Source organism: Ictalurus punctatus, chromosome 7 (genome assembly GCF_001660625.3).
Source record: "Ictalurus punctatus breed USDA103 chromosome 7, Coco_2.0, whole genome shotgun sequence".
Lineage (NCBI taxonomy): Eukaryota > Metazoa > Chordata > Actinopteri > Siluriformes > Ictaluridae > Ictalurus > Ictalurus punctatus.
In genome coordinates this window covers 8,343,472-8,370,288 of record NC_030422.2, presented here as the reverse complement: position 1 = coordinate 8,370,288, position 26,817 = coordinate 8,343,472, and the positions used below count along the sequence as shown (strand labels likewise).

General features: G+C 40.0%; 2 protein-coding genes across 9 annotated transcripts; both read left to right on the top strand.

Moving 5' to 3' along the window:
- The first annotated feature begins 1,474 nt into the window (after nucleotides 1-1,474).
- copb2 (COPI coat complex subunit beta 2) lies at nucleotides 1,475-12,046 on the top strand. 2 transcript variants are annotated; one of them, XM_017472648.3, is made up of 22 exons: nucleotides 1,475-1,630; nucleotides 3,867-4,004; nucleotides 4,133-4,219; nucleotides 4,346-4,472; nucleotides 4,554-4,702; nucleotides 5,383-5,529; nucleotides 5,679-5,778; nucleotides 5,871-6,013; nucleotides 6,612-6,811; nucleotides 7,026-7,136; nucleotides 8,126-8,214; nucleotides 8,359-8,465; nucleotides 8,573-8,716; nucleotides 9,029-9,159; nucleotides 9,292-9,499; nucleotides 9,605-9,715; nucleotides 9,861-10,075; nucleotides 10,165-10,257; nucleotides 10,546-10,729; nucleotides 10,922-10,996; nucleotides 11,358-11,504; nucleotides 11,628-12,046. In XM_017472648.3, exons 1-22 carry the CDS (start codon nucleotides 1,628-1,630, stop codon nucleotides 11,721-11,723), a joined length of 2,805 nt encoding a protein of 934 aa, XP_017328137.1. In that variant the 5' UTR covers nucleotides 1,475-1,627; the 3' UTR covers nucleotides 11,724-12,046. The 2 variants fall into 2 exon arrangements, with proteins under 2 accessions (XP_017328137.1, XP_017328136.1); XM_017472647.3 differs by having other exon boundaries at nucleotides 11,355-11,504.
- A 2,401-nt stretch (nucleotides 12,047-14,447) lies between these two features.
- On the top strand, nucleotides 14,448-26,733 carry si:ch211-119o8.6 (uncharacterized protein LOC556659 homolog). 7 transcript variants are annotated; one of them, XM_053681764.1, is made up of 3 exons: nucleotides 14,448-14,804; nucleotides 19,807-19,830; nucleotides 21,380-23,333. In XM_053681764.1, the coding sequence occupies exon 3, from the start codon at nucleotides 21,483-21,485 to the stop codon at nucleotides 22,896-22,898; it is 1,416 nt and encodes a 471-aa protein (XP_053537739.1). In that variant the 5' UTR covers nucleotides 14,448-14,804; nucleotides 19,807-19,830; nucleotides 21,380-21,482; the 3' UTR covers nucleotides 22,899-23,333. The 7 variants fall into 7 exon arrangements, 1 of the variants encoding a protein (XP_053537739.1); XR_008396752.1 differs by lacking the exons at nucleotides 19,807-19,830; nucleotides 21,380-23,333 and adding exons at nucleotides 15,261-15,472; nucleotides 25,737-26,733 and having other exon boundaries at nucleotides 14,456-14,804; XR_008396754.1 differs by lacking the exons at nucleotides 19,807-19,830; nucleotides 21,380-23,333 and adding exons at nucleotides 15,261-15,472; nucleotides 25,790-26,733 and having other exon boundaries at nucleotides 14,461-14,804.
- The last annotated feature ends 84 nt before the right edge of the window (nucleotides 26,734-26,817 follow it).

Here is a 26,817-nt window from a genome sequence, read left to right as displayed (position 1 = left end):
AACCTCCACTCTTCTGGGAAGGCTTTCCACTAGATTTTGAAGCGTAGCTATGGGGATTTGTGTCCATTCAGCCATTAGTGAGGTCTTGCACTGATGTCGGGTGAGTGCAGTCGGCATTCCAGTTCCTCCCAAAGGTGTTCATTGGGGCTGAGGCCAGGGCACTTTGCACTTTCCCTCCCTTTTATATGCAACACACAATCAATTGTACATTATAAAAAAGCATAAATATTATACATTGTACACAATGTAAAGGATTTTAAGGCTTAATTGGGCAAGTCATGTGATTTCAGCAAATTAGGCTTCATTACATCATTACTGTTTCAAAACGTTTCGAAACTCCAATGGTTGCCACTATGGGGTGTTGATCTCAAAGTGAACCCATGAACCAGTGTCTACTATGGTTTTAACTGATTTCGGATCAGTTTTATTAAGTATGTTAATAAAAACTGAAATGAATCAGTTGTGTTTGTACTGATCCATGATCAGTGCTCACTTCACCCCTTCATTTTGCTAGTGTTTTATAGGCAGCTTTAAAGACGTGTGTATAATTAAAAAGGTTCGCCTCACACCGTCAGTGTTGGGGGTTCATTCCCACAACTGCCCTGTGTGTGTGGAGTTTTCATGTTCTCCCCATGCTGCGGGGGTTTCCTCCGGGTACTCCGGTTTCCTCCCCCAGTCCAAAGACATGCATGGTAGGCTGCATGGTAGGCTGATTGGCAGGTCCATTGTGTATTAATGTGTGAATGTGTATGTGATTGTGGACTGGATGGATTGGCAGGGTGTAACCAGCCATATGCCCCATGCCTCCTGGGATAGGCTCCAAGTTCCCCGTGACCCTGAAGGATAAGCGGTATAGATGGTGGATGGATGGATGGCCTGATTAGCAAGGACCCTAACTAATACACCGAATACAAGCACTAATATAAAATGGTATTTAATGATTTGTAAATTATATTGAAAACGTTAAACTGTTGTGAAGATATTTGCAACTGTTTTGTAAAAGGTACCATTATGTTTGGGCCTACAGTAGATCTCGTTGTGTTTACACTGTTTTGGCCAGCAGGTGTCGCCAGCGTGTGGTATTCCGAACGCTTCGAACCAGTGAATCATTTTGCGAAGCGATTTGTTCAGTTGATTCAAAGCTTTTCAAAGCTTCATTTCTCCATCACTAGTTTTATCAAGTGGTCAAACAAGCAATAAGTAACGTAATGTAAACGCATGTTGTTCTTTTCTTTGTATATATCAAATAATAATAATAACAATAAAAATTATATATATATATATATATATATATATATATATATATATATATATATATATATATATATTTAGAAATTACATTCATTAAATCACACAATATGCTTTCATCTAAAGCTGTAATACGTTTGTTTACTCATTTTCCCTAAACTCCTTCAGTCAGAAAAGCGCTCATCTCGAGAAACCCATACATATCCTACTCATAGGTACCAACCCACAATGCTTAGCGTGCTCACGTCATCACTTCTGGACAACACGTTTCAGGAAGTTCCACGTCAGATTTGCTGTCTAGAAAGGAAACACTTAACTTACAGTGTCGGAGGCAGTGTCGCAAACTTATTATAAGGGCAAAAGCGAAGCAAGAGCAGACATGGTGAGTCAAATAGTGTTTGTATTTATAAATAAAATAAATTCAATATGTAGTAGTGGAGCTAGCTAGCTAACGATATTTCAGAAGTGCTGAACCGGAGGCCGTATTGCCACATAGACGAGTTGCTAATGCTAACGCTATATGGCTTAGTTCTATCTAATATGCCTTCGTTTTAGTTAATTAGCTAGTGAATGTTCTCCAATTTGCAAATGCTGCAAAATGAAAATAGTAATAATAATCGCCTAATTCGGAATAGATGATATTTATTAAATGTATTTGTATTTATATGCATGATATACTGCTATGGTGTACTGAGTACGGTTTATAGCTAAATGACAACGCGTAACAGAAAATGGCGTTATTTCTTGTTGTTCGTTTGCAAGCTCTGTTTAAATTGGTATATCTGTCATTCGACATGGCTGACTGGTCAGTGTATTAGTCAGGATGTACTGCTCTAGATGGAGTAAGTGTGGGCGACAATATGGCAAAAATATTGTATCGCTCATTCGCTGTACTTTCCCCCCCAAGATACACAATATGCGTCACGATACATGTGACGTCATACGTTTGCATAGGCCGTGCAAAATGTTAATAATTTAAAGTAAATATCGAGGCGTCATATTATTTAGTCCCGCCCTGAATAAGCTATTTCATCTAGTCCACAAATTCACAATAATAATAGAATTTACACAAATGACCCAGTTCAACAGTTTACCCAGCTACTGTATGCTTGGTTCTTAAAGCGTACCTGTTATGGTTTTTCAGATATTACCTTTCATGTAGAGTCTTATAGAGCTTTTTGCGAATGTAAAAACGTTTGCAGTTTAAAAAGTTTAAAAAAACCTAAAACGCACATGACTGTTTACTCCCAAAAGAAGGAATCAATTCTGAACAGCTGAGTTGAGTTGTTAGTAATTCAAGACTTGCTTCCTGTATTTGCCTACGTAGGTTTGTAACAAAAAGCCCCACCTCTGGTCTTCATCGGCTGCTCGCTGATAGCGGTAGACCAATCACAACAGACTGGGACATCTGACCAATCAGAGCAGAGTATGCTCTCTGAAAGGAGGAGTTTAGAATTAATCCTTCAGAACGGATCATTTAATGTTCTGTTTTTGACACTGAGGGGAAAAATTAGTAATGCTGCAGTTTAAATTATGAGCACATTAAAGTGTTGGATGTGTGTAAATCTGTTGTATGAGAGCTTTAAACAAAATTAGGCACTTTTCAGAATCACAATAGGTGTGCTTTAATACCATGTGGTGTTACCTGGATGATCGACAACTGTTTTTCTGTTTTGTGATAGTTGTTCACGAGTCCTTTGTTTGTCCTGAGCAGTTAAACTGCCCACTGTTGTTCAGAAAAATCCACCAAGACCTGCATGTTCTTTGCTTTTCCAGAATCTTCTGCATATTTGACCCCTTTCCAACAGTAGCTGTATGATGTTGAGATGTTGATCTTTTAACACTGAGGACCTCGTACAGAACTATTACAAAAGGTGCAAACATTCACTGATCAAGAAGGCAACACGATACATGAAGAACCAGAAAAGTATTAACTTTTCAACAGGATGATTGGTGTAAATTGTTATCTTATGTGGCTTCTGAAGGGCGGTACTAAATGGGGGGGATAATTTATATCGATCATCCTGCATAAAAGTTTAAGCAGAACCCCCCCCCCCGGCTCTTAATGCATGGTGTTAATTTCTTGAGCATCATTGAAACGTTTGCACCTTGTGTAATAGTTGCGTACAAGTTCCTCAGTTGTCCTCGCTGTGGGAAGATGGATCTTGACAAACTTAAAAGTGAAATGGCACGGCACCGCCGAGTTCTTGATTCTGTTGTTTGGCTGTAAAGTGTTGCTTAGTTTTCCTTAACGGCCGTTCTGAGGGTGGATCCGAGCGCAAGGCGAGTCACAGGTTTATATTAACACGCTCGTTCGAATATGTTATCATTTCCGTAGTAACAGCTCATCCACAGGGTCGTGCATGACTGACGCCTCACCGTAATCTAAAACTGGTGATAACGTAATTTAAAAAACTTTAAGGAAAATATTTGTAGTTCGTGATATCGTGGTGATTTCTGTAAGGAAACATTTATTGAACATTAACAGAAGGAGTCTCCAGTGTCAACACTGTGCGCGTGTAAGAATAAGGAAGGTTGCTGACATTCTGCCTTTTCGGATGATACACGATTATCATATTGCTCCCTCACGTCCCCCCCGTTTTATTTCCTCTCTATAGCCTCTCAGGCTGGACATCAAGCGCAAGCTCACAGCTCGGTCCGACCGTGTCAAAAGCGTGGACCTCCATCCCACCGAGCCATGGATGCTGGCTAGTCTCTACAACGGCAGCGTGTGTGTCTGGAACCACGAAACACAAGTGAGTGGAGAAAAGGCTTTGTACTGAATGTCTTGACATTTGTTTTTTGCTACTCAAATCCAGAATAAAGTAGAGTAGCCAATTATATCCTCTCGCTCATCAAATAATATTCTTTTGTATGACCGTAGACCTTGGTGAAGACGTTCGAAGTGTGTGACCTGCCAGTGAGAGCTGCGAAGTTTGTTGCAAGGAAGAACTGGGTCATAACCGGAGCGGTAAGTATATAATTTACAGGATCATTTCAAATATTTATAGTCCTTTTAGCAGAGCAAGTGCTTTTTTAGGTCTGATTTGGTTTCACCTTGAGTTGGGTAAATCTTTCGCGGCCTCTCGTCTTTTAGGACGACATGCAGATTCGCGTCTTCAACTACAACACGTTAGAGCGGGTGCACATGTTCGAGGCCCATTCGGATTACATCCGATGCATCGCCGTGCACCCTACTCAGCCCTACATCCTTACTAGCAGTGGTACGTATGTCGCAACCATCATGATGTCAATTCTAAAATGTACGAATTTTAAATAACAATTTACTGTGTGTGTGTGTTCAGACGATATGCTCATTAAGCTGTGGGACTGGGAGAAGAAGTGGTCCTGCAGTCAGGTGTTTGAGGGCCACACACACTACGTCATGCAGATTGTCATCAACCCCAAAGACAACAACCAGTTTGCAAGTGCTTCGTTGGACAGAACCATCAAGGTGAGTTTGTACCTAGGAACTGCTGCGGCAATCGTTAAGACCCCAAATTGACTTTTTTTTTTTTTTTTTTTTTTTTTTAATAAAAAGTGTCAGGTATGTGTAACGTGGCTAAAAACCTAAATAAAATCCCTTGCATGGGTGGTTAAGCAGCAGAAGAACTGTGGCCTTTGACTGCAGTAACACGAGGCATTATTCACACACGCTCACTTGCATATCTTCTGTACTGTTAATATATAAAAGCGACTTCCACTATATGGCCGGCCAGCCAGAGCCAGACGATCCCGATCCACAAGTCGGACTATAAAACGTTTTGCGATTTCATGCTTCGAACGCCCTGCCAAAGCTCTGTCTCTTTTAAAACGTTCCGCTGTCATCTTGATTGTCGTCATGGGCCTCGTCTCAAACTTAAAAACTCCGACCTTACGTTCAAAAGTGTTTACTAATCTAGAAAATCCTGAAGACTGGTATGCAAAACAAGGACTTTTGGTTAGTTTGTTTAGTGGAGATAAGTGGATGGAGAAATTTTTTTTCCCTTTTTTTCTCCTTTTTTTGCCCTGTTAGTGCAGCATAGTGGAGGGGAAAAAAAGACTGAAAATAGCATGTTTTAATTTAAGTGGCTTGACTCCCAGTAACATTTCAGAATACTCCAAATCAAGCTTTTTCCATTCGTGATGTTTCAGGTATGGCAGCTGGGTTCCTCATCCCCTAACTTCACTCTGGAGGGCCACGAGAAAGGCGTGAACTGCATCGATTATTACAGCGGCGGAGATAAGCCGTATCTCATTTCAGGAGCTGATGACAGGCTGGTGAAGATCTGGGACTACCAGGTGAGGACCCCCCGCTCTCTCTCTCTCTCTTTCTCTCTCTCTGTCTCTCTTTTTATTTTATTTTTTTTATCCTGATGTCATTCACTTGGGCTTCATTGTCTCTGTAGCCAAGCTTATACCTCTCCCGGTTACGTAATTATTCCCCTCAGAATAAGACGTGCGTGCAGACACTGGAGGGTCACGCCCAGAATGTGTCGTGTGTTAGCTTCCACCCCGAGCTGCCAATCATCGTTACAGGATCCGAGGACGGTAAGGTCACGAAGGAGTCACAGTACGCAAGCAAATAGTCGCACTAGGACTACTGTTGGTTATTTATGTCGCTGCTTTTTACTCATGTTTAGGTACAGTGCGCATCTGGCACTCCAGCACCTACCGACTGGAAAGCACGCTGAACTACGGCATGGAGCGGGTGTGGTGTGTGTGTGGCCTGCGTGGTTCCAACAACGTCGCGCTTGGTTATGACGAGGGCAGCATTATTATTAAGGTAATACACAACACATGCAAAGTATCATACTCCTACGCATAATATCTTGCAGAGGTCGTCTGATAGTGGATTTTACTGATTCGACAACCAAGGTGGGTGGTACCTACCTGCCGATAACCGATTAATAAATTAACCGTTTTATTTAGTTTTTACAATTGATTCTGAACGAAAACATAACTCAAATTAAAATATTGCATAACTTTTATTACAAAAATAAAAAGTACTGAATGTACCATGAAAATGTACTGTAGTTTTGTTCAAATGAAATGAATATTATATTAACTACTAATAAATGTTAAAGTAAAGAAAAGATAGCCAAAAAGTAATGCTCTAAATAACAAATAAAATAGAGTTGTCCAAAATCAATAAAAAAAGTACACTTCAAATAACACAACAAAATTTGGCGGCGATGGTTTTTATTTCGCCTCTAGAGGCTGCTCTCGTACCGTATAACCACAGCGGACCCTTTTCAGCCACTCCCGAAACCAGGAAAGACAAGTGTGTCCATAAGGAAGAAAAAAATGAAGGTCTCAGCTACTATAGATTATTCTCCTATAGTAGCATCCTTATGTTGAATTGTGTTTTGTTTTTTCATTAGCTTGGTCGTGAGGAGCCTGCCATGTCCATGGACACCAACGGGAAGATTATCTGGGCCAAGCATTCAGAGGTACAGCAGGCCAACCTGAAGGCCATGGGCGACACAGAGATTAAAGACGGAGAGAGGCTGCCATTGGCCGTCAAAGACATGGGCAGCTGTGAGATCTACCCACAGACTATTCAGCACAACCCTAATGGAAGGTCAGTTTGCACAAAAGCATGCTATAAATATTACAGTTGAGTCCCCTTGGTTCTCTGAAGCAGTGTCAGACCGGTTAAATGATTTTTTTTTTTTTTTTTTTAAGACCAATTTAATGTTCATCAGCCTAGTTTACGTCACAGATATTGCAACTTTTAAGTTATCGGTGAACATACCAACATGAAATATATACATATACTTTACTTTCAACGCCAGGTTCGTGGTGGTTTGCGGAGATGGAGAGTACATCATTTACACAGCCATGGCTCTGAGGAACAAGAGCTTTGGCTCTGCTCAGGAGTTTGTTTGGGCCCACGATTCTTCTGAGTAAGTGTTCTTTCCTTCATTATGCATACAGTGGATATTAAAAAAAAAAGTCTGCACACCCCTGTTAAAATGGCAAGATGTTAAAAACGTATAAATTTGATTAAAATTAAAAACAACGTATAAAAATTAAGCGACCAGAAACATTTCAAGGGAAAACAAAGACAACTTACAATAACGTGCCGTCATTGTCGTGCCGAAAAAGGAAATTATTAGCAGACGCATGAAGGTTTGGCACAAAACTCAACTATTGTAACTATTCATGATCCCATCCACCTTGATAAAAGCCCCAGTTCTGGCTGAAGAAGAGCAGCCCTAAAGCATGATGCTGCCACCATCATGCTTCACCGTGGGAATTCTTTTGTTGATGCACTACTTTTTTTCTTTTTCTTTTTTTGCACCAAACATACATTTTGGAATTAGTCTCATCAAACTATAAGACATTTTGCCACATAGTTTTGGGGTGATTTAATCGGCTTGAATGTTTTTATGTGAAAAAGGGCTTCCATCTAGTCACCCTACCCCACAGCCCAGACACGTGAAGAATACGAGTGATTGTTGTCACATGCCAAGAGCAATCAGTCTTGTCAGATATTCCTGCAGCTCCTGTAATGTCGCTCTCTTAAAGGTCTCTCGCACTCTCAGATCCGAGTTGTGTTTCTGCAGTTTTGTGTGTTACATTACACAACGTTCATCGGTTTTTCATTTTTATTTACCCTTCATGTTCTCCTTACTGAGAGAAAAAAAACAGAACGTTTAACGTTGTGGTGTTAGTCGTAAGTAGTAACATGAAGCGGCACGACGTATCAAAACATCACCACGTTATAGCTGTAAGCAAATCATTAACGGTTAAGCGTCAAAAGAACCATGGCCTTTGAGTCATCACAGTTTATCCAGACTTTTCTAAGCAAGGAATTTTGTCATTAGTTATCGACTTAGGTGATGAGTCGTGAACTAGCGTGTGAAAAATCTTGTTCTCGTACACTACACAGGTATGCAATCAGAGAAAGCAACAGCATGGTGAAAATCTTCAAGAACTTTAAGGAGAAGAAGTCCTTCAAGCCTGACTTTGGAGCAGAGGGTAATTTTTACTTTTTACATTGAGCTAAGCAGTTATGGCTTTAGGGCCTTACTCAGGAATATGGCGGTGGTTCTTTGGTGGCTCTCTGTTTTAAGATCACAGCTTTATATCACCACATGTTTATCGGATTCCATCCCCTTTCAGGTATCTACGGTGGATTTTTGTTGGGCGTCAGGTCCGTAAACGGCTTGGCTTTCTATGACTGGGAGAATACGGAGTTGATTCGCCGCATTGAAATTCAGCCCAAACATGTATTTCTCGCCGCTCATTGCTGTAGTTACCAAATACTACCAAATATTTTCTAGTTAGTGATGTGTCCAAACCTGACGTGACATTCCTTTTGTTGTGCCGCGTTCAGATTTTCTGGTCAGACTCTGGAGAGCTGGTGTGCATTGCCACGGAGGAGTCGTTCTTCATCTTGCGCTACATGGCGGACAAAGTGGCTGCATCACAAGAGTCCAACGAAGGGGTTACTGAGGATGGCATCGAGGATGCTTTCGAGGTTCGTGGTCAACCAATCACGACGGCTTGTTTTCTGTACAATTTAATCGTTTATTTCTAATTAGTCCATCTATTAACGAGCACGTTAGATTTAGGATTACCAAATGAAGACTTTTATCTTGCGAAAATTCAAAGTAAGAACCTACTTGTCAGCTACAATAGAAAATAAATTAAAAAAGCTTGAACTACTGATTTGTCCACCGAGTGGATGACCTTTGATGATCATGTGACAGGGTAGACCATTATATCAGAATTGTTAACAGTGACTAGTCATGTTAGCACACTGATTTTCTGTGTGTGGGCATGCGCGCAGGTCCAGGGCGAAATCCAGGAGATTGTGAAGACAGGTCTGTGGGTGGGAGACTGCTTCATCTACACCAGCTCTGTTAACCGGCTGAACTACTTTGTTGGAGGAGAGATCGTCACCATCGCTCACCTGGATAGGTGTGTTTCAGTAGCCGTTTCATTCTGTCCATCTCTTGAATGTTGTAGCAGTAAAAGTTCGCTATAAATCCTCTTTTCTCTCTCTCGCACTCTGTCTTTGCATTTTCTAAACGACACCTCTGATCTCCTCAGAACCATGTACCTGCTGGGCTACATTCCTAAAGACGACCGACTGTACCTAGGAGACAAGGAGCTGAACATCGTCAGTTACTCGCTGCTGGTGTCGGTGTTGGAGTACCAGACAGCTGTCATGCGGCGTGACTTCTCCATGGCTGACAAAGTCCTCCCCACCATTCCGAAAGAGCAGAGGACCAGGGTGGCGCACTTCTTGGAGAAACAGGTGTGACTTCACATACATGCTGAACTGACCCCGATGTCATTTTTCTCATATAAAAAAGGGCCTGTTTTTGTTTTGTTTTTTCTTAATCAGATATTCTGTTTATAGGGTTTCAAACAGCAAGCACTGGCCGTGTCTACTGACCCAGAGCACAGGTTTGAGCTTGCTTTACAACTGGGGGAACTGAAGATTGGCTACCAGCTAGCAGTAGAAGCAGAGGTAAGATTTGTGTAGCATGAGAAGTGGTACTTCCTTAATTCTGTTCTGAACTTGATCTAGGCATGTAAAAAAAAAAACGTTTATGGCCATTGTCAAATGTAATATTTGGTGGGGTTTTTTTTTTTGTGTTTTTTATTCTGTCTAGTCTGAGCAAAAGTGGAAGCAACTGGCAGAACTGGCTATCAATAAGTGCCAGTTTGGCTTGGCACAGGAGTGCCTTCATCACGCCCAGGACTACGGAGGCCTGCTGCTGTTGGCTACAGCTTCTGGCAACGCATCTATGGTGAACAAGCTGGCCGAGGGCGCTGAACGGGACGGCAAGAACAACGTCGCCTTCATGACCTACTTCTTGCAGGGGAAGTGAGTACATGGACTTGTCTGACCTAATGCACCTTTAAAACATGGCTTCAAACATTGTACATGTTGATGTTTGCTGTTTCTACCTTAAGGTTGGACCAGTGTCTGGAACTTCTGATTAGGACCAACCGCCTGCCCGAGGCCGCCTTCCTCGCTCGCACCTACCTGCCCAGCCAAGTGTCCAGGTGCCTCCTGAATCCCACACTCTACAACTACGTAGTATTATCATTAATTTTCATTTTGGTCTCATTATGAGAATGAGAGAGCTGGAGGATTTAGTAGTAGTGAGCATGCATGTGTTTTACTGCCAAACACTCTGGCTGCCTTCTTTCTTTTCTTTTGCCACCTAGTGGCCAATCTGGTTATTAACACTTTACATAAAGGTTAGACATGAGGCATAGATTGACCAATTGTAGTCATATGTTGTTTGCAACAATGATGCATCGAAGTGGCTTGTTGTGTGACGCTAACAGAGTGGTAAAGCTGTGGAGGGAGAGCCTGTCAAAAGTAAACCAGAAAGCGGCAGAGTCGCTGGCCGACCCCACCGAATATGAGAACTTGTTCCCTGGGCTGAAAGAGGCTTTCCTGGCTGAGCAGTACCTCCGAGAGAGCTGCCTACACAAGAGCAGACCTGCCACTGATTACCCACTGGTCACGGTGAGAGAGACAGCTTCATTCTCAGCAACTCTTAGAGTTGCTGTAAAAATTAATCAGCCCCTTCCTACCAATCAGAATTGAGCATTCAGCAAGTTGTGTTATAAAAGTATGTTATTTAGTAAGTAAGTAAGCACATGAGCAGATCTGTACACCGTTTTCTCGCTAACCGTCTGGATCTCTGCGTCTGTTTAGCCCAACGAGGAGCGGAATGTGTTAGAAGAAGCCAGCAGTTACGAACCCAAAGGCGTACTTCCCACCCACACACAGGTACGTTTACACAATGGTGCAATTATGTACTTTCAATGACCTTTGTTTGTTTGTTTTATTTATTTATTTAACTTTTTATTTTTTGCTCATCTGTGGCCACCTACGAAAAAACATCTGAGATCCTTAAGGCAGATATAGCACAAGCTTCTGTAAGAAAGCTGACGTTTTGTTGTCACGGAATGTAAACGTGTCGCTGAATGCATGACCATCAGAGTAAAGAAACTGGATATTGTTTTTACTTCCTGATGCTAAATCGTGCATCCCGTTCATCGATGGGTTAACAGAAGCAGAACTATTCCGATTTATGAATGTCAGGATATTTGCTTCAAATAAACTCGGTGTGTGTGTGTATTCACAGCAGGCTGCAGACCCCGTGGAGTCTAAAGCAGAAGCAGAAGTTCCAGCAGTCAAGGCTGCTCCTGTTGATCCTCCAGTAGCGAGTGTGGCTCCTCCAAAGCCTGAACCTGCTAAAAAAGAGGAGGAAGACATTACAAAGTTTAGAGAAAAGGTGTGCAACAATTACACACTAATTGTTAATTACAGAATTTATATATATATAATTCCCCTATTCCTTGGTGTATTTTTAGAATATTTTAGAGTATTAAAAATTTTTCTTTGGCTTTGTTCATAGACTCTGGAGGAGCTGGAGGACGACCTGGACAACCTGGACCTGGACGACATCGACACTACAGACGTCAACCTGGACGACGACTTCTTAGACGACTGATCCAATACTGAGATGTTGAGTTTTATTTAAAAGACCAAGCCTTTTTGTATGTGTTGTCCTGTTGTTAATCACAAAGTCGCCCAGAAGTCAAGATATAGAAGTGTGATGTGGACTGGGGGGGCGGGGGAGATATGGAGAAATTATTGTCAAATTAAAATTTTGTACTACATGCAGGATCTTCTTGTTTATTCCTTCTTTTGTTTGTTTGTTTGTTTTTTCCCTTTTTTTGCCCTTTCATCAAACTGTACATTTCGAATTATCTGCCCATGTGAATCCACTTGATTCAAGAACTCAATAAATATATACAGTCTATAATCTATAAATATTGTTTATTTGTGCATATAGAAAATGTACGTCATCAGCTATCTGAGCAAAACGTCTTGAAGAAAGCAAACCTCTTCTACTCAATGAGCATACTGATCATGTGAAATTCACTGTAATGGTTTAGATGCCTCACCTTAGTATTCACCTGATACAGTGCATATAGTGTACCTTTTTAAAAACCAATCTGTCCCCCCAGTATACAGTACAAAATATTTTCTATATGTCCCCCTTTAATGAAACCTGCCAACGGATCTGTATTTTCTTCATCTATTTATTTGTCTATTCCTTGTACACTTGGTTGCGCCCATACTCACCGCAAGTTCGTTGATATATTTTAGCAGCTCAGTCTGTAAGAAATGGAGACAACAGCCAAGAGTAGAAAAGTGCAGCAGAACATATGAGCTTTTTTTTTTCAGAGGGTAACTAGATACCTAAATAGTAGGTAACCTTTAGCTTGGTATGGATGGCTTGGTATGTTCTTAAGGACGTCAATTAACTTTTGATATTTGCACACCTACGAAGTAGGCTAGGCTAATGTCAGTTCCAGTTTTTGACCATTAACGTTACATTCACTTGTATATCCTCCCGCCAAGTTCGTTGTGAACCCTCACGTTGTGACAGACTTATAAATGCGAGTGAAAGTGAGGGAAGTTGCACAGCATTTCGTTCCTTTACACTGCATTTGGGCTAACGCCAACTAAGTGATTTTACAAATATAAGGCTCAGCAAAATGCTGAGAAGTGCTAGCTTGGCAATGAGAGATATGGAGTTGTGGCCATATTGTAGTTATCCATTCAGAACTAGTTATGGGAGTTTGTCTTTAGAATTAAGAAAAGAAAACTCCAGTACCCTTTACATAGCTAACGTTTCAGGTTACCACTATATATTGTTGTACACATATTACATAGCAAGCTAAACAGCATGATGACATTAACATAATAAACTACACTTACACTAGAGAAAGGGTTTTGACTCAGCCATCTGAACTTTGTCCTTAATAGTCTTCCTCTGTCAAATATAAGCAATGAGACAAAAATAAGTCGCGATTAGGAAAGAAGCTGTCCGTGGAACTGAATTAATGACATTCACTTCACCCTATCAAAATGTATGCATGTTTTTCTTTGTACAATAAGGGCACATTTGTTTATTATTATCTTAAATTACATAACGCCATACATACATATGTCAGCCATACAAGTCCCTGTGAATGAGTTGTTACTATAGAAATTATAATCTATTAGAATGAGTACATTGAAATAAATCTTGGAAGTATTGTCAGAGCTGTTGTTGAAGAAAATTATTCAACACCTTCTGATCAATCAGAATTGAGAATGCAAAAGTACTGCGATATAGTAATTCTGTGTATTGTATGCATAACAAAGGTACGACATTGTGACATTTTGTTACAGTTGTACCCAGTGTAAGCAAAATATTATTGTTGCTATAATATATTGTAGCATTTGGCCTAAAATAGAGCCAAAATGTGGCCAAAAGCATATGGACACCTGTCATATATGGCTCTTCCACACAAATGTATAGTAAGTCTTTGTATGCTGTAGAATTACAAGTTCCCTTCCAGCAATGCAATGACAATGCCCCTGTGCAAAAAGCGAGCTCCATGAAGACATGGTTTTCAAGGTTGATGAAGGTGGAAGAACTTGTGTGATTTGCACAGATCCTTGACATCAACCCCAGTGAACACCTTTGGGATGAAATGGGATGATGACTGCACAGCCAAGGCCTCCTCACCCAACATTATTAATGCTCTTGTGTCAGAATGGGCAAATCCCCACAGCCTCGCTCAAAATTCTGGAAATTCTTCACAGAAGTGTGGAGGTTATTGTAACAGCAAATCTATCTAACTGTCTATCTATATCTATCAATCAATCAATCAAATGTGTGATGGTGTGGTGTCCACAAACTTTTGGACATATAATGTATGCCAAAAGTGATGGCTCAGTGGTTAAAGACTTTGGGCTACTGATGCAAAGGTTGTGAGTTCAAATTCTAACACTGCCAAACAACAATACTTCGTGAGCATGATCCTCATCAGTTCGGTTATATGCTACCTCGCTTTTATACTGAGTATTAATGTCCTTCAGTTATGAGCCTCTTGGACTGGTCACTCAATGGGTTTAAGTAAAAAGACATGTCGGCCTATAAATAATGTGAACTTGAACTTCAATATGTTTTGTCAGGAAAGTTCTGGAATAGAAGTTGTAGATAAGAGGTAGAAAAAGTTCAATAACCCTGGTTACTGAGAGCAAGACTTGTCATCCTCTCCAGAAGGTGGTGCTGACATTACTAATCAGCATTATAGTCAGCCACCCTAGTCCCAGACTAGGGGACTAGGGGGACTAGGGGGGGACTAGGGGGGGGGGGGGGGATGGCAGTAAGTCAAACCTGTCAGTAATTAACTAAGTGTTTGTAGTTGTAGCAGGGATATTATTGAATGACCCTTTTTAAACATAATTTTCTCCATTGTGTAGCAATATGGCCAGTGTTCGAAGGCTAATTCCCCCTGGGGACAGCATATGTTTATTTTGTTTGGGCTGTTTAAACAATTCTGTGGATTTAAGATGTTCCCACAGGTTGTGCAAAAGCTGTGTACAAAGTTACTGGGAGATGATGCAATCTCTGAAATGTCCTGTTTGTTTGAGAGAGACATTGTGTAAGGTGTCTTTACAAAATGTGAGTTCTGAGCTGTCAGGATCAAACAATGGAAATCTCCTTTTGAGGAACACAGAGGGTAAAATGGTAAGTGCATATTTGAGCAGGTTGTTCAATAGCCTTTTAATAAACTTGAAAGATAAGGTACTATATATTTAGATATCTAGAAAAGCCTATATTGGTCTGATAAATATAATATAGACTATAGATTTATGTGTACTTCCTGCATAATGGTTGGTTATACCCAAATGTTGCAATGTAGTTTTCATTTTACAGTGCCCTCCACTAATATTGGCACCCTTGGTCAATATAAGCAAAGAAGGCTGTGAATAATTGTCTGTTTAACATTTTGATCTTTTTTCAAAAATAAAAATGTACAAAAATACTCTGCTCTCACGGATGTCAAACAATTGCAAAATACAACACACGTTTATAAAAAAAAAAAAAAAAAAAAAAAAAAAAAAAAAAACTTTTTAACTATATGTGTGCAACAATTATTGGCACCCTTTTAGTCAATACTTTGTGCTACCTCCCTTTGCCAAGATAACAGCTCTGAGTCTTCTTCTATAATGCCTGATGAGGTTGGAGAAAACATGGCAAGGGATCTGAGACCATTCCTCCATACAGGATCTCTCCAGATCATTCACATTTCGAGGTCCACGCTGGTGGACTCTCCTCTTCAGTTCACCCCACAGGCGTTCTATGGGTTTCAACTCGGGGGACTGGGATGGCCATGGCAGGACCTTGATTGTGTGGTCAGTAAACCATTTTTGTGTTGATGTATGTTTTGGACCATTGTCCTGCTGGAAGATCCAACCACGGCCCATTTTAAGCTTTCTGGCAGAGGCAGTCAGGTTTTCATTTAATATCTGTTGATATTTGACAGTCCATGATGCCATGTATCTTAACAAAATGTCCAGGTCCTCTGGCAGAAAAACAGCCCCAAAACATTAAAGATCCATCACCATATTTAACCGTGGCCATGAGGTACTTTTCATATGGCTACCTCTCTGTGTGTGACAAAACCACCTCCAGTGTTTATTGCCAAAAAGCTCTATTTTGATTTTATATGACCATAGAACCTGATCCCATTTAAAGTTCCAGTAGTGTCTGGCAAACTGAAGATGTGGTGATGTAGGTGACCTCAGATTGTAGTTTTGGAGACTTTCTTACCCCAAGATGCAACAAACTTTTGCAGTTCTCCAGCTGTGATCCTTGGAAAGTTTTTGGCCACTCGAACCATCCTCTTCACAGTACATTGAAGCATTATAGACACACGTCCAATTCCAGGTTGATTCATAACATTTCCGGTTGACTGGAACTTCTTAATTATGCTTTTGCTAATTTCTTATAGCCACTTCCCATTTTGTGAAGCTCAACAACTTTTTTTTCTTTTTTTTTCTTTGCTACTACCCCCCACTTTGGTGGACCATTAAGACTTTATTTGTTTTATTTTATTTTATTCATGTTTTTCCTACGTGTTGTATTTTGTATTTAAAGGTTAGTATTGGTGAGTGGGATATAGTGTAGTATACATGTGTTTCTGAGCATCCTGTTTAAGATGTGTGGTATGGCTTTGATTATGTGGTTGGTCTGTAGAAGAAGTATTGTTGGCTATTGCAAGGCGATTCCCTGGTGTATGTAGGTGATCAGTGGTGTCCAAATAGAGTTCAATTTGAAAGTTTTATTTTTGATTGAGGCAGAGAGTTTTTCCATTGTTATGTAGTCCCTTAGGTTTTTACAATGTGATATTAATGTTGTTCTTTGATTTCCAATTTATTAGTATGGTTTTCTTGGTGATGGTTAGCACTGTAAATAGGACTATTGTGTGTTCCTTTGTAATGTTGATCCCAGATGTATTTCCAAGTAGGCAAAGTGAAGGGGTAAGTGGGATGGTGCTATTTAGAAAACAAGATTTTATTTTTTTTCAGTGATTTGTTTCCAGAAGTGCTTAACTGGTGTGCAGTCCCATATGGCATGTATGTAATCAGTTGGTTTATTTTGTATGCACTGCGTTCTGATGTCTGATTCCCCGAAGCCCATTCTATACATTCTATGACCTGTGTAATGAGTTCTTTGGATTGAACAATTTCCTGTTCCTAGTCACCCAGGTCTATTAAAAAAATGTCAAATATCAATGGGAATATACTTCAAATATATATTTTCTCATATGAATTCATAGGGGTGCCAATAATTGTGGCACACATATATTTAACAAAGATGTTTTTTGATAAACCTGTGTTTGCAATTGTTTGAGATCCTTGAGAACAGACTATTTTTGTGATTTATTTATTTATTTTTTTAATTCAAAAGGTTAAACAATAGACAGTTTCTCACAGCCTTCTTTGCTCATATTTACCAAGGGTGCCAATATTAGCGGAGGGCACTGTATATATGATAACTATGGCAAGGCCCTACAGGTTAATTGTTTGTTTTTTTTTAAACAATAAATATAATGAGCAACTTTGGTTGTATAATTGATTTATAATATGCTTCTACTTAGGGGTTAGAAAGAATGTGTAAAGTTCATGGATGCAGGTCTTCTAGAAGTCTTCAAGGAGAAGAGTTGAAGATTCTGAAGATAAAAATACAATGTGGTTCAATGTGTTTTCACTCCAGTTAGTATGGTTTATGAAGGAAATTGACATGTATATCATATAATGACACGTACGTTGACTCGTATTTCAGGAGCTTTTCAAGGATATATGACATAAAATGATTATGCCAAGTCGGCAGAGCTTAAAGCCTTCTTCAAAGTTGATCAATTTCAGCTAATCTGATGGGGTGCAAGTGACCAAAACTATCATTTCTACCTCTAGTGTCTTGGGTGAAACTGTAACCATAGAAAATCTGTGTTAAGTTTTATTTTTTATTTCCTCATGTTTTTGTGTGTTAAAGACAAATGCTAGTTTTAGAAAACCTTTTCAGTCTAAATGCATTCTGAGATTCTGAATGACTGTTGGCTTGTTATTCAACCCTCCCACAGGGGTGGGCAAATGAATAATTCATTAGCTAGCCCAACGGGCAGGTCAAAGCTCCAATCTGCATGCCCAGTCCCATGTTATGCTTGCCTGGAGGTCCAATTAACTCTAATAAAAAGTGTCAACTAACAAACATGTTCCTCAAACATAATAATTATGTGCATTAATACAGACTATGGAAAATAAGCAAGTACGTTGTTGTGGATAAAAAATGTCATAAAATAAACATAAGGGAGGTCCAGATCCAGATCCAGGTCCAGTAACGGAGAGAGAAGGGACTGACGACGGGCACCGGCACCTAGACATACAGAAGCGGTTTTAGTCAGAGGTGGATAAATTGGTAAAACACTTTAAAGATCTTTATGGGTTGTTAGTCAAAAAGTCGAAAGAAGTGTACGAGCTGAGGAGTGCTAAAAACACACACACACACACACTCGTACAGTCAAGGGCGGGCAAGTAGACACAACATACACACACACACTCTCTCTTTCTCATACACACACATGAATAACTTTAATAATATCTTATAGTAATAGAGAAACTCTATAAAAAAACAGAATAGTAGGATATGCAGGACAGTAGAACTGTAATGATATTAAGAAGTTGGAAGTACAGTAAACCGCTTTTCAAGTAGTATAAATATATATAAAATAAGAAATATAGTGCAAATATGAAAATAAATTATAAACGAGAAATACAGGAAAAATATAACTTACTCATGATTCAGATGGTGAAGATTCTCGTCTCGCAAGGAAAGCTTTAATTTTTAGAGAACCATGAAGAAAGCCAGTTATAAGGGTGGCTGGGTCAAACTGCCCCCCCCTCGAGATAACGATAAGACCAAGGTCCCTCCCGGTTGTTTAGTCGTCTTGTCTACGTCATTTTTTTTACCTAGGGAATTGAGAATCCTGGTTTCTGACCACTTAGGTAAATGAGAATCCTGGTTTCTGACCCCCTAGGTAAATGAGAATCCTGGTTTCTGACCACCTAGGTAACTAGAAACTCTGGGTTTTTGTTTCCTGGGTTGTTGGAAATGCCTGGGTTCTGATTTTATGTGTAAATTAAAACCCCTGGTTTCAATTCTATGGGTAAGTGAAATAGGCCTTTTCTGGAAACCTATGGGTTATCTAGTGTGTAAATACAGTATAAATACTGGAGCTTAAGCTCAGGGTAGGGGGATCACTTTTGAGAATTCTCATCGGTGTGGATCTCGTGTGGTGGAATGGAACAATAAAGCTGGACCCTTGCTTCTTCTCACTCACGGCTGGTGTATTTTTTCTATCTCCAACTGGGCTCAGAGGTAGATGTGAGTATTGGCTTCTAAGTTGAGTTTTAAATGTTTTTGGGTAATAGGCTAAATTTGAGCCAACAACGTGAACCCCTGAGCAGGGTGACTTTATGTAGCTGTAGTCTTCTTCCTTTCCTGGTAATATCTCTGGTAATGAAGTATTTCATGCGTTATACAGTATTTGAGTCTGACTAGCATCTTCATTTTTACTCAGTTAAGTGTTTAAAGGTGGGGTGACCTTGTTGAGCTAACAGATAGAGTTATAGTTTTGTGATATTCCTAGTAAAAGTAGTTCCTCCCAACAGCCAGACCACGTCCTTGGTTTGTTTGTGTGTAGTTTGAATGTAATGTGCTTGTCCTGAGTGCCTGGGTTGGCAATTTGTCCACCCCGACCTAATTTGTAAGGATTTTATCACTGGATAGGCTGACTACCATGTGCTTATGGAAGCAACAAGAAGATAATAAGTAATATGGGAATGAAAGCAGAATGCATTTGGTCAAGAAAAGCATTAGGGTCCATGTAAACGATCAAACTGTTCTGTCATATGCTTGGCTCACAATCTTGGCAGACACAAATAAAGATGTGGCTTCAAAAGGTAGCGAGCACTGTGACATGGTACAGCAAAGGAGATGAGGCTAAAATATGAACCAATAGAGCTGAAAATATCTGCCTATTTTAACGTCCAAGAAACTGACACAAACAGGTTTAAAACTGATGTCGTCACTCATTTAATGGTAAAGTTCATAAGTACTTTTGCTATCATGACTAGAAATTTGAGCTTGTCACCATATATTAAACTGTTGTGTTCTGTATTTTCAGAAGCAGCCCAGAAGATGCACATATGTATGATGTTTATTTTGCTCATACCTACAGTGGATATAAAAAGTCTACACACCCCTGTTAAAATGGCAGGTGTTTGTGATGTAAATCTCAAATCTCAATCTCAATCTTTGAGTAAATCTCAATCTCAGCACCTTTTTCACCTTTATTGTGAAATTACAATATATTGGAAATTACATCATATAAATATCAAGTGACAAACACCCAGAAATGTTTTTTGGGATAAAAAGAAAAACAAAAAACTTCCAATACCCAACTTTTATAAGTGTGCACACCCTTTTATAATTGGGAATATGGCAGTGTTCAGAATCGACCAATCACATTCAAACTCATGATAAATACTAATTAGTAGACATCTGCCATCAATTAAAGTGACTGATTAACTCTAGATAATGTACAGCTGTTCCTATAGGATTTTCCTAACATCATCTTGGTAACATCCATCTGGAAAGGCCATGGGCCAGAAAGAGATTACAAAACAGGTACAGGATCTCATTGTTGAAAAATATCAATCAGGAGAGGGTTACAAAAACATTCCAAGGCATTGGATATATCATGGAACACTGTAAAAACCATAATCAACAAGTGGAGGAAACATGGCACAACAGTGACAAGAATGGGACATCCCTCTACAGTTGATGAGAAGATCAGGAGAAATCTGTTCAGGGAGGCTGCCAAGAGGCCTACATCAACATTAAAAGAAATTGCAACAATTTCTGGCGAGTACTGGTTGCTCCCTACATTTGACAACAATTTCTTCATATCTCTGGGCTATGGAGTAGGGTGGCAAAAAAGAAGCCTTTTTTAATCAAAAAAATAATAAATAATATATCAATCACCAAAACCATGTGGAATAATGTGTTATGGTCTAATGAGACCAAAGTTGAACATTTTGGCCATAATACCAAAAGACATGTTTGGCACAAAAAACCAGCACATCACACAAAAAAACACCATGCCCACAGGAAAGCATGGTGGTGGCAGCATCAGACTTTGGGGCTGTTTTCTTCAGCTGGAACTGGAGCTTTAATCAAGCTGGATGGAATAATGAATCACTCCAAATACCAGTTAATTTTGGCACAAAACCTTAAGGCTTCTAAGATGAGCTATTTCACCTTTCAGTATGACAACAACCTGAAGCAAACCTCCAGATCAACAAAGGGATGGCTTCACCAAATCAAGTTCAAGGTTTTGGAATGGCCCAGCCAGAGTAAATCTAAATCCACTCAAAAATCTGTGTGGTGACCTGAAATGGGCTTAGAGTAAGAATGCTTTTGCAAGGAAGAATGGCAAAATATTGCCACATCAGGATGTGCCAAACTGTTTGACTCTTACCCAAAAAGAGTGAATAATGTTATAAAATCTAAAAGTACTTCAACTAAGTATATAGGGGTGTGTACACTTATACAACTGGTTTTTGTACATTCTTTATTTCTTGGTTAATTTTACAAAAACCTGCCATTTTAAGAGCGGTGTATAGACTTTTTATATCCACTTTACTATGTGAATGTAGAATTACTTCGAATTCACAACACAATTGGCATCTTTTCAGATTAAAGGATGAAGAGCAGTTTGTAAAAGTTGAGAAGAAAATACTTTCTTCTCATTCGAGATCCACTGCAAGAAAATCTTCCAATGACATACCAAGCACAAGTATGGACCCAATGGATCAGAAAGCCCAAACTCTGTCAAATGCCCCATCATTTTTAATGGCTTTGAGAGCCAATCTGTGCCATGAGTGTGGCAAAAGTTTTGAAAGCACATCAGCCCTGAAAACCCATCGGAAATCCCATTCTGTACAGTGGCTGTATGGGTGCTCTACCTGTGGAAAGCAATATACTAGGAAGAAGGAACTTAGTTTACATCAGCGACTACATACGAATGAGAGTCTACTCTATTGTGCCTATTGCAAAAGGAAGTTCACAAGGAAGAGAGACCTGATATGCCATGAAAGAAGCCACACTGGAGAGAAGCCTTTCCTCTGTACTTTGTGTGGGACAAGCTTCAGTAGGAGAAGCACGTTAAAACTGCATATACAGCGACACAAGGGGATCAAACTGTACCAGTGCGACCAGTGTGGAATGTCTTTCCATACATCAGCAGCCTTGAAGATACACAAGGCAATACACACAGGAGAAAAGCCCTTTGCTTGTCATCAATGTGATAAGAGATTTGTTCTGAAGGCTCATCTGGACATTCATTTGCACAAACATGCAGGAGAGACACCCTACAGTTGTTCAGTGTGTGGGAAGGCTTTTAAGTGGAAGCAGAGCCTTACCACTCACCAGCTAACGCATCAGGAACAACGACCGTTTAAGTGCCCAGACTGTGACTGCCACCTTAAGTCACACCAGTTGATCCACTCAAGTGAGACGCCATACAAATGTAGTCATTGTGGCAAAGCTTTCAAGCGTCGGAATTCTTTAAAGGTTTATGAACGCATTCATACAGGCAAAAAGCCCTACAGCTGTGATCAGTGTGGGAAGAATTTTGTATCGTCAAGCGAACTGAGTGTCCATCGGAGAGTCCACTCAGACGAAAGAAACTACAAGTGCTCTGAGTGCGAGAAGACTTTTCGATACATGCCGTCCTTGAAGGTCCACCAGAGAACGCACTCTATGGAGAGACCGTACCATTGTCGTGAGTGCGGTAAAAGCTTTATTGCTTCCTCCCATCTCCGAACCCATGAAGAAATGCACAAAAACGAGCAACGCCACCACTGCACAGAGTGTGGTCAGGGTTTTAACTGCTCCAGCACTCTGAAGTCCCACCAGATGACCCATTCGACCAGGACGGAGTTCCGTTGTGATGATTGCGGCAAGATTTTCATCCGTAAGGATACCTTTAAAATTCACCAACAGATCCATACGGGGGCCAGAGTCTACAATTGCTCGGAGTGTGGAAACAGCTTTAGCAGCTCCAGCAATTTACAGCGACACCTGCAGAACCACAAAGTTAAGACAATGTATCACTGCAGTGAGTGCGAGAAGAGTTTCAGTAGTGTGGCATACCTGAGGAAGCACCAACTAGCTGTGCATGCAGCAGAGGCGCCATATGTCTGCACAGAGTAAGAGGAAAGCCTTGATGCTGAAATGCTGCTAGCTGAAATACTCAAGAGACCCTCACAGCATGGGATAAATCACCTGCATTTTTATTTTAAAAATAAAATCATGAGGACATATCTGTATATTTCAGAATGCCCACAAATGGGGGATGGTACTGATCAGAAATGATCTTTTCACTTTGTATTTTTTGCCAGTGTAAGATTTTTTTTTTCTCATTGTCCATCCAGATAGCTGATTATATGATTGTTATTCCTGTCAAGTAGCTACATTCAATGGTTCCCTTTTTTTTTCTTTTCTGAATGCCATATATATCCAGGTTTACTCTTGATGTGCAGTGATATTTACATGCTAAATGGCATCCTGAATTTGTAAAATAAATTTAATTTCCACATATCTCTCAAAGGAGTATGGTTCTCATTTTCAACCATTTCAACCAGGATGTCTCAGATGACGCCCCCCCCCCCCCCCCCCCCCCCCCCCCCCTCATGTTTTATAAATGTAGCGTCTAAAAATGGAGCAGAAGCTCTGGTAAATGTAACATTGTACATCTAAGATGTCATTACTCACTTAGTCGCTAAAGGCAAAGTTAAAATAAATTATATATTTAGAGATCTTTCGAGAAAGTTTGACATTTACAACCTTGGTTTACGGACGAGTGACCTTTAGAGCACTGCAGTGCAAATCACCATTTAAAAAAAAAAAAAAAAAGGCCCAACCCAATTTCTGTAAGAAGGTCTATAGTTGAGTCAAATAAAAAATATAATTGAAGAGACTTTAATAATCAAAATAAGATGCTTAATAAGTATTTCACTTGCCTATTACTCTTCATAATTAACATGATCCAAGATTTAGTTTAAATGTCATTTAAAATATCATTTCACTACTTTAAATGACTTTATAGTAGTATTTACTTTACATCAATCAGAATAGACTTGTTAGTTGGTTAAATCCATAGCATTGACCGTACAGTTTGCTGTTTTGAGGAAGTAAATACATCAGAAACTCGTGATCACTAATCGATGTTGGGGTGGCTAATCGGGAGAACTGGGAGAATTCCCACTGGGCCCGTTGGTTGGTGACGCAATAAATTGAATTTAGTATTTTAATTTAGGCTATCCTGCAACAAGTATTTCTGTTGTTCAGCCTCCTTCGACCCCATACAGGAGGCAAAAGGAGGGTGAGGTCCCGAAATCCCTAATCGGTCGATTGATTCTAGGCTGGTCAAATAACACACAGGTTTACACTCAGAGAGCCGCCTTAGATACTACTGCCTTAAATACTGTTAATCAACATGGACAGCAAAAAAAGAAAAGGAGTGGAAAAGGCCCTAAATGCGCCAGACTTGCATACATGCTTGCGATCATCTGAATGCAAATAATATAAATGCAAATTACACACAGAGAAAGTCACAGTAGGTTCTGTAAAACTTTAAATCATGAAAAGCTTATAGATAGACAAGCTATAACTTCTAGGTTCATCTATATATAGCTGAATCATACTGCTATCTCTGCTCTTTCTATATTGGATTTCTCATTAATCATTTGTAAACAAGAGTGGTATTAAACCACCAGGACTCTAGAGCTGACTATCCAACTAAACTCTGTAACTGGGCTAGAAGGGCCTTGGTCAGGGAGTGACGAACAATCCATTGGTTACTCAAAGAGAGCTTCAGAAGTCCTCAGCAACGATGGGAGAACTTGCTGGAAGGACACCTATCTCAAAAATACTACATTAATCAGGCCTTTGTGGTAGCGTGGTTAGACAGACGCCACTTCTGAGTTTACTGAAAGCTAAGCGCAACTGATTAAACAGATGGAATCAGTTGTAACTCTTTGAGCTGAACTCCAAACACTATGTCTGGTGAAAACCAGGTACTGCTCATCAATTGGTAATACTGTTCCTATTGTGAAGCATGGTGGCATCATGGTATGGGGTGCAGGGAATGGGAGACTGGTCAGAACTGAGGGAAGGATGAATACAGCCAAATAAAGAAAAACCTGCTCCACAACCTCAGACTTGTGTGACTTATTAACTTCCTTCTGCTTAATTCTGACAAGACAGAGGTACTTCTACTAGCACCACATACAGTTAGAAGTAAGCTTTGTGATTACATTGTAATTCGGGATGGCCTTTCTGTTTCATCATGTGCAGCAGTAAAAGACCTTGGTGTGATTATGGAGTCGTCTTTCATTTGACTCTCATATAGATAATATTAATAGGATAGCCTTCTTTCATCTCAGAAATATTGTGTATATAAGAAATATGTCACTACATGATGCAGAAAAATTAGTTCATGATTTAATCACCTCTAGGCTGGATTACTGTAATGCCTTACTGTCTGGATGTTCCAGTAGGTGCATAAACAAACTCCAGTTAGTTCAGAATGCAGCTGCAAGAGTCCTTACTAGAACCAGAAGATATGACCACATGACCCCGATCTTACCCTCAGTGCATTGGCTCCCAGTAGAATTTCGCATTGATTATAAAATACTATTACTAACCTATAAAGCATTAAATGGTCTTGCGCCACACTACCTGAGCTTTTATGATCCGCCACACCTACTTTGATCAAAAGGTGCAGGCTATTTGTTGGTACCTCGAATAGCGAAGGCTACAGCAGGGGAAAGAGCTTCCTCTTACAAAACCCCACAGTTATGGAATAGCCTTCCAAATAGTGTCCAGGACTCAGACACAGTCTCAGTGTTTAAGACCAGGCTGAAAACATATTTGTTTACTCAAGCTTACCATGAGTAGACTTTTTTATGCATAAAAAAAAGTACACAGTCTTATCCATTACAGGATAATAAGCATACTAACAATCTCTCCCTTTCTCCTTCTGTCGAGCTACAGATGATACTCAGGAGATGCCAGTAATCCTAACCCATTCTGCTCTCCAGATCTGCCTGATCCATCCAGATGCCCTACCTCTGGTTGGAGTTCTCATCAACTGGAGGCTACATTCTGCTACTGAGGACGGCCCCAAGCAGTGCAGCCTGGAGATTGCTGAGGATGGTGCCACTTGAAGTATCATGGAAATGGTTTTGGACCTCAATTTCACATGGACACTTGCGCTGTGGTGCTGGAACTACGGTTGCTGCTATGGCCTTAGGACTGCAATTACCACATACAATTTTGCACTCGTCTCCTTTAGTGAACAGTGGATCAATTCAACAAAACAGACTTCATATAAAAACTAGAATGAACTTCCCTTTACTTTCGCACTATCCATTATTACCCAGATGAGGATAGGTTCCCTTTTGAGTTTGGTTCCTCTCAAGGTTTCTTCCACATATCATCTTAGGGAGCTTTTCCTGGTCACCGTCGCCACTGGCTTAATCATTAGGGATACATTCACACACTTAAAATCTGTCCTGTGTATATTTGTTTCTGTAAAGCTGCTTTGAAACAATGTCCATTGCAAAAAGCGCTATACAAATAAAATTTAATTGTGATGGTTCACCTTTCCGCATGTCAACTCCTATTTATCATTATGTGTAAATGAATGACTCAAAAAGTACTTTTTAAACCATTTTTAAATGAAGGGGTATAAATGAGTGGGTATTAAGATTATGTATTATTAATAATGACAGTATCAAATTCCTCTTTTAATTTGTATAGTGCTTTTAAGAGACATTGTCATAAATCAGCTTTAGAGAAAGATATAGACTGATAGGTATGGATGTTTGCAGTCATTCCACTCCACTCATACATTGTAAGTCAAGCTTAGGAGAGTCACACTCTGTCTCCCTGACAACCGTCACCAGGCAACCATCATCCGTCATCCTCTTCCTCCTACCTCACCTCATGTCCCAACCATCTGCCCTTTGGGCTGCATCGTCCAGTGTTTGCCCACAATGCAACAGTTGCTTTTATACACATTGCTCTAACACAGGCATTGCTAGCAAGCTTAGTAGACAAAACATTT

Excerpts from the sequence above, each read along its gene's own strand:
- copb2 (XM_017472647.3), top strand. Across the intron at positions 6,014-6,611 it reads AGGGCAGCATTATTATTAAG|CTTGGTCGTGAGGAGCCTGC; the intron begins GTAATACACAAC and ends TTTTTTCATTAG. Across the intron at positions 10,730-10,921 it reads CTGATTACCCACTGGTCACG|CCCAACGAGGAGCGGAATGT; the intron begins GTGAGAGAGACA and ends GCGTCTGTTTAG.
- si:ch211-119o8.6 (XM_053681764.1), top strand. The coding sequence starts at position 21,483 with ATGGACCCAATGGATCAGAAAGCCCAAACTCTGTCAAATGCCCCATCA.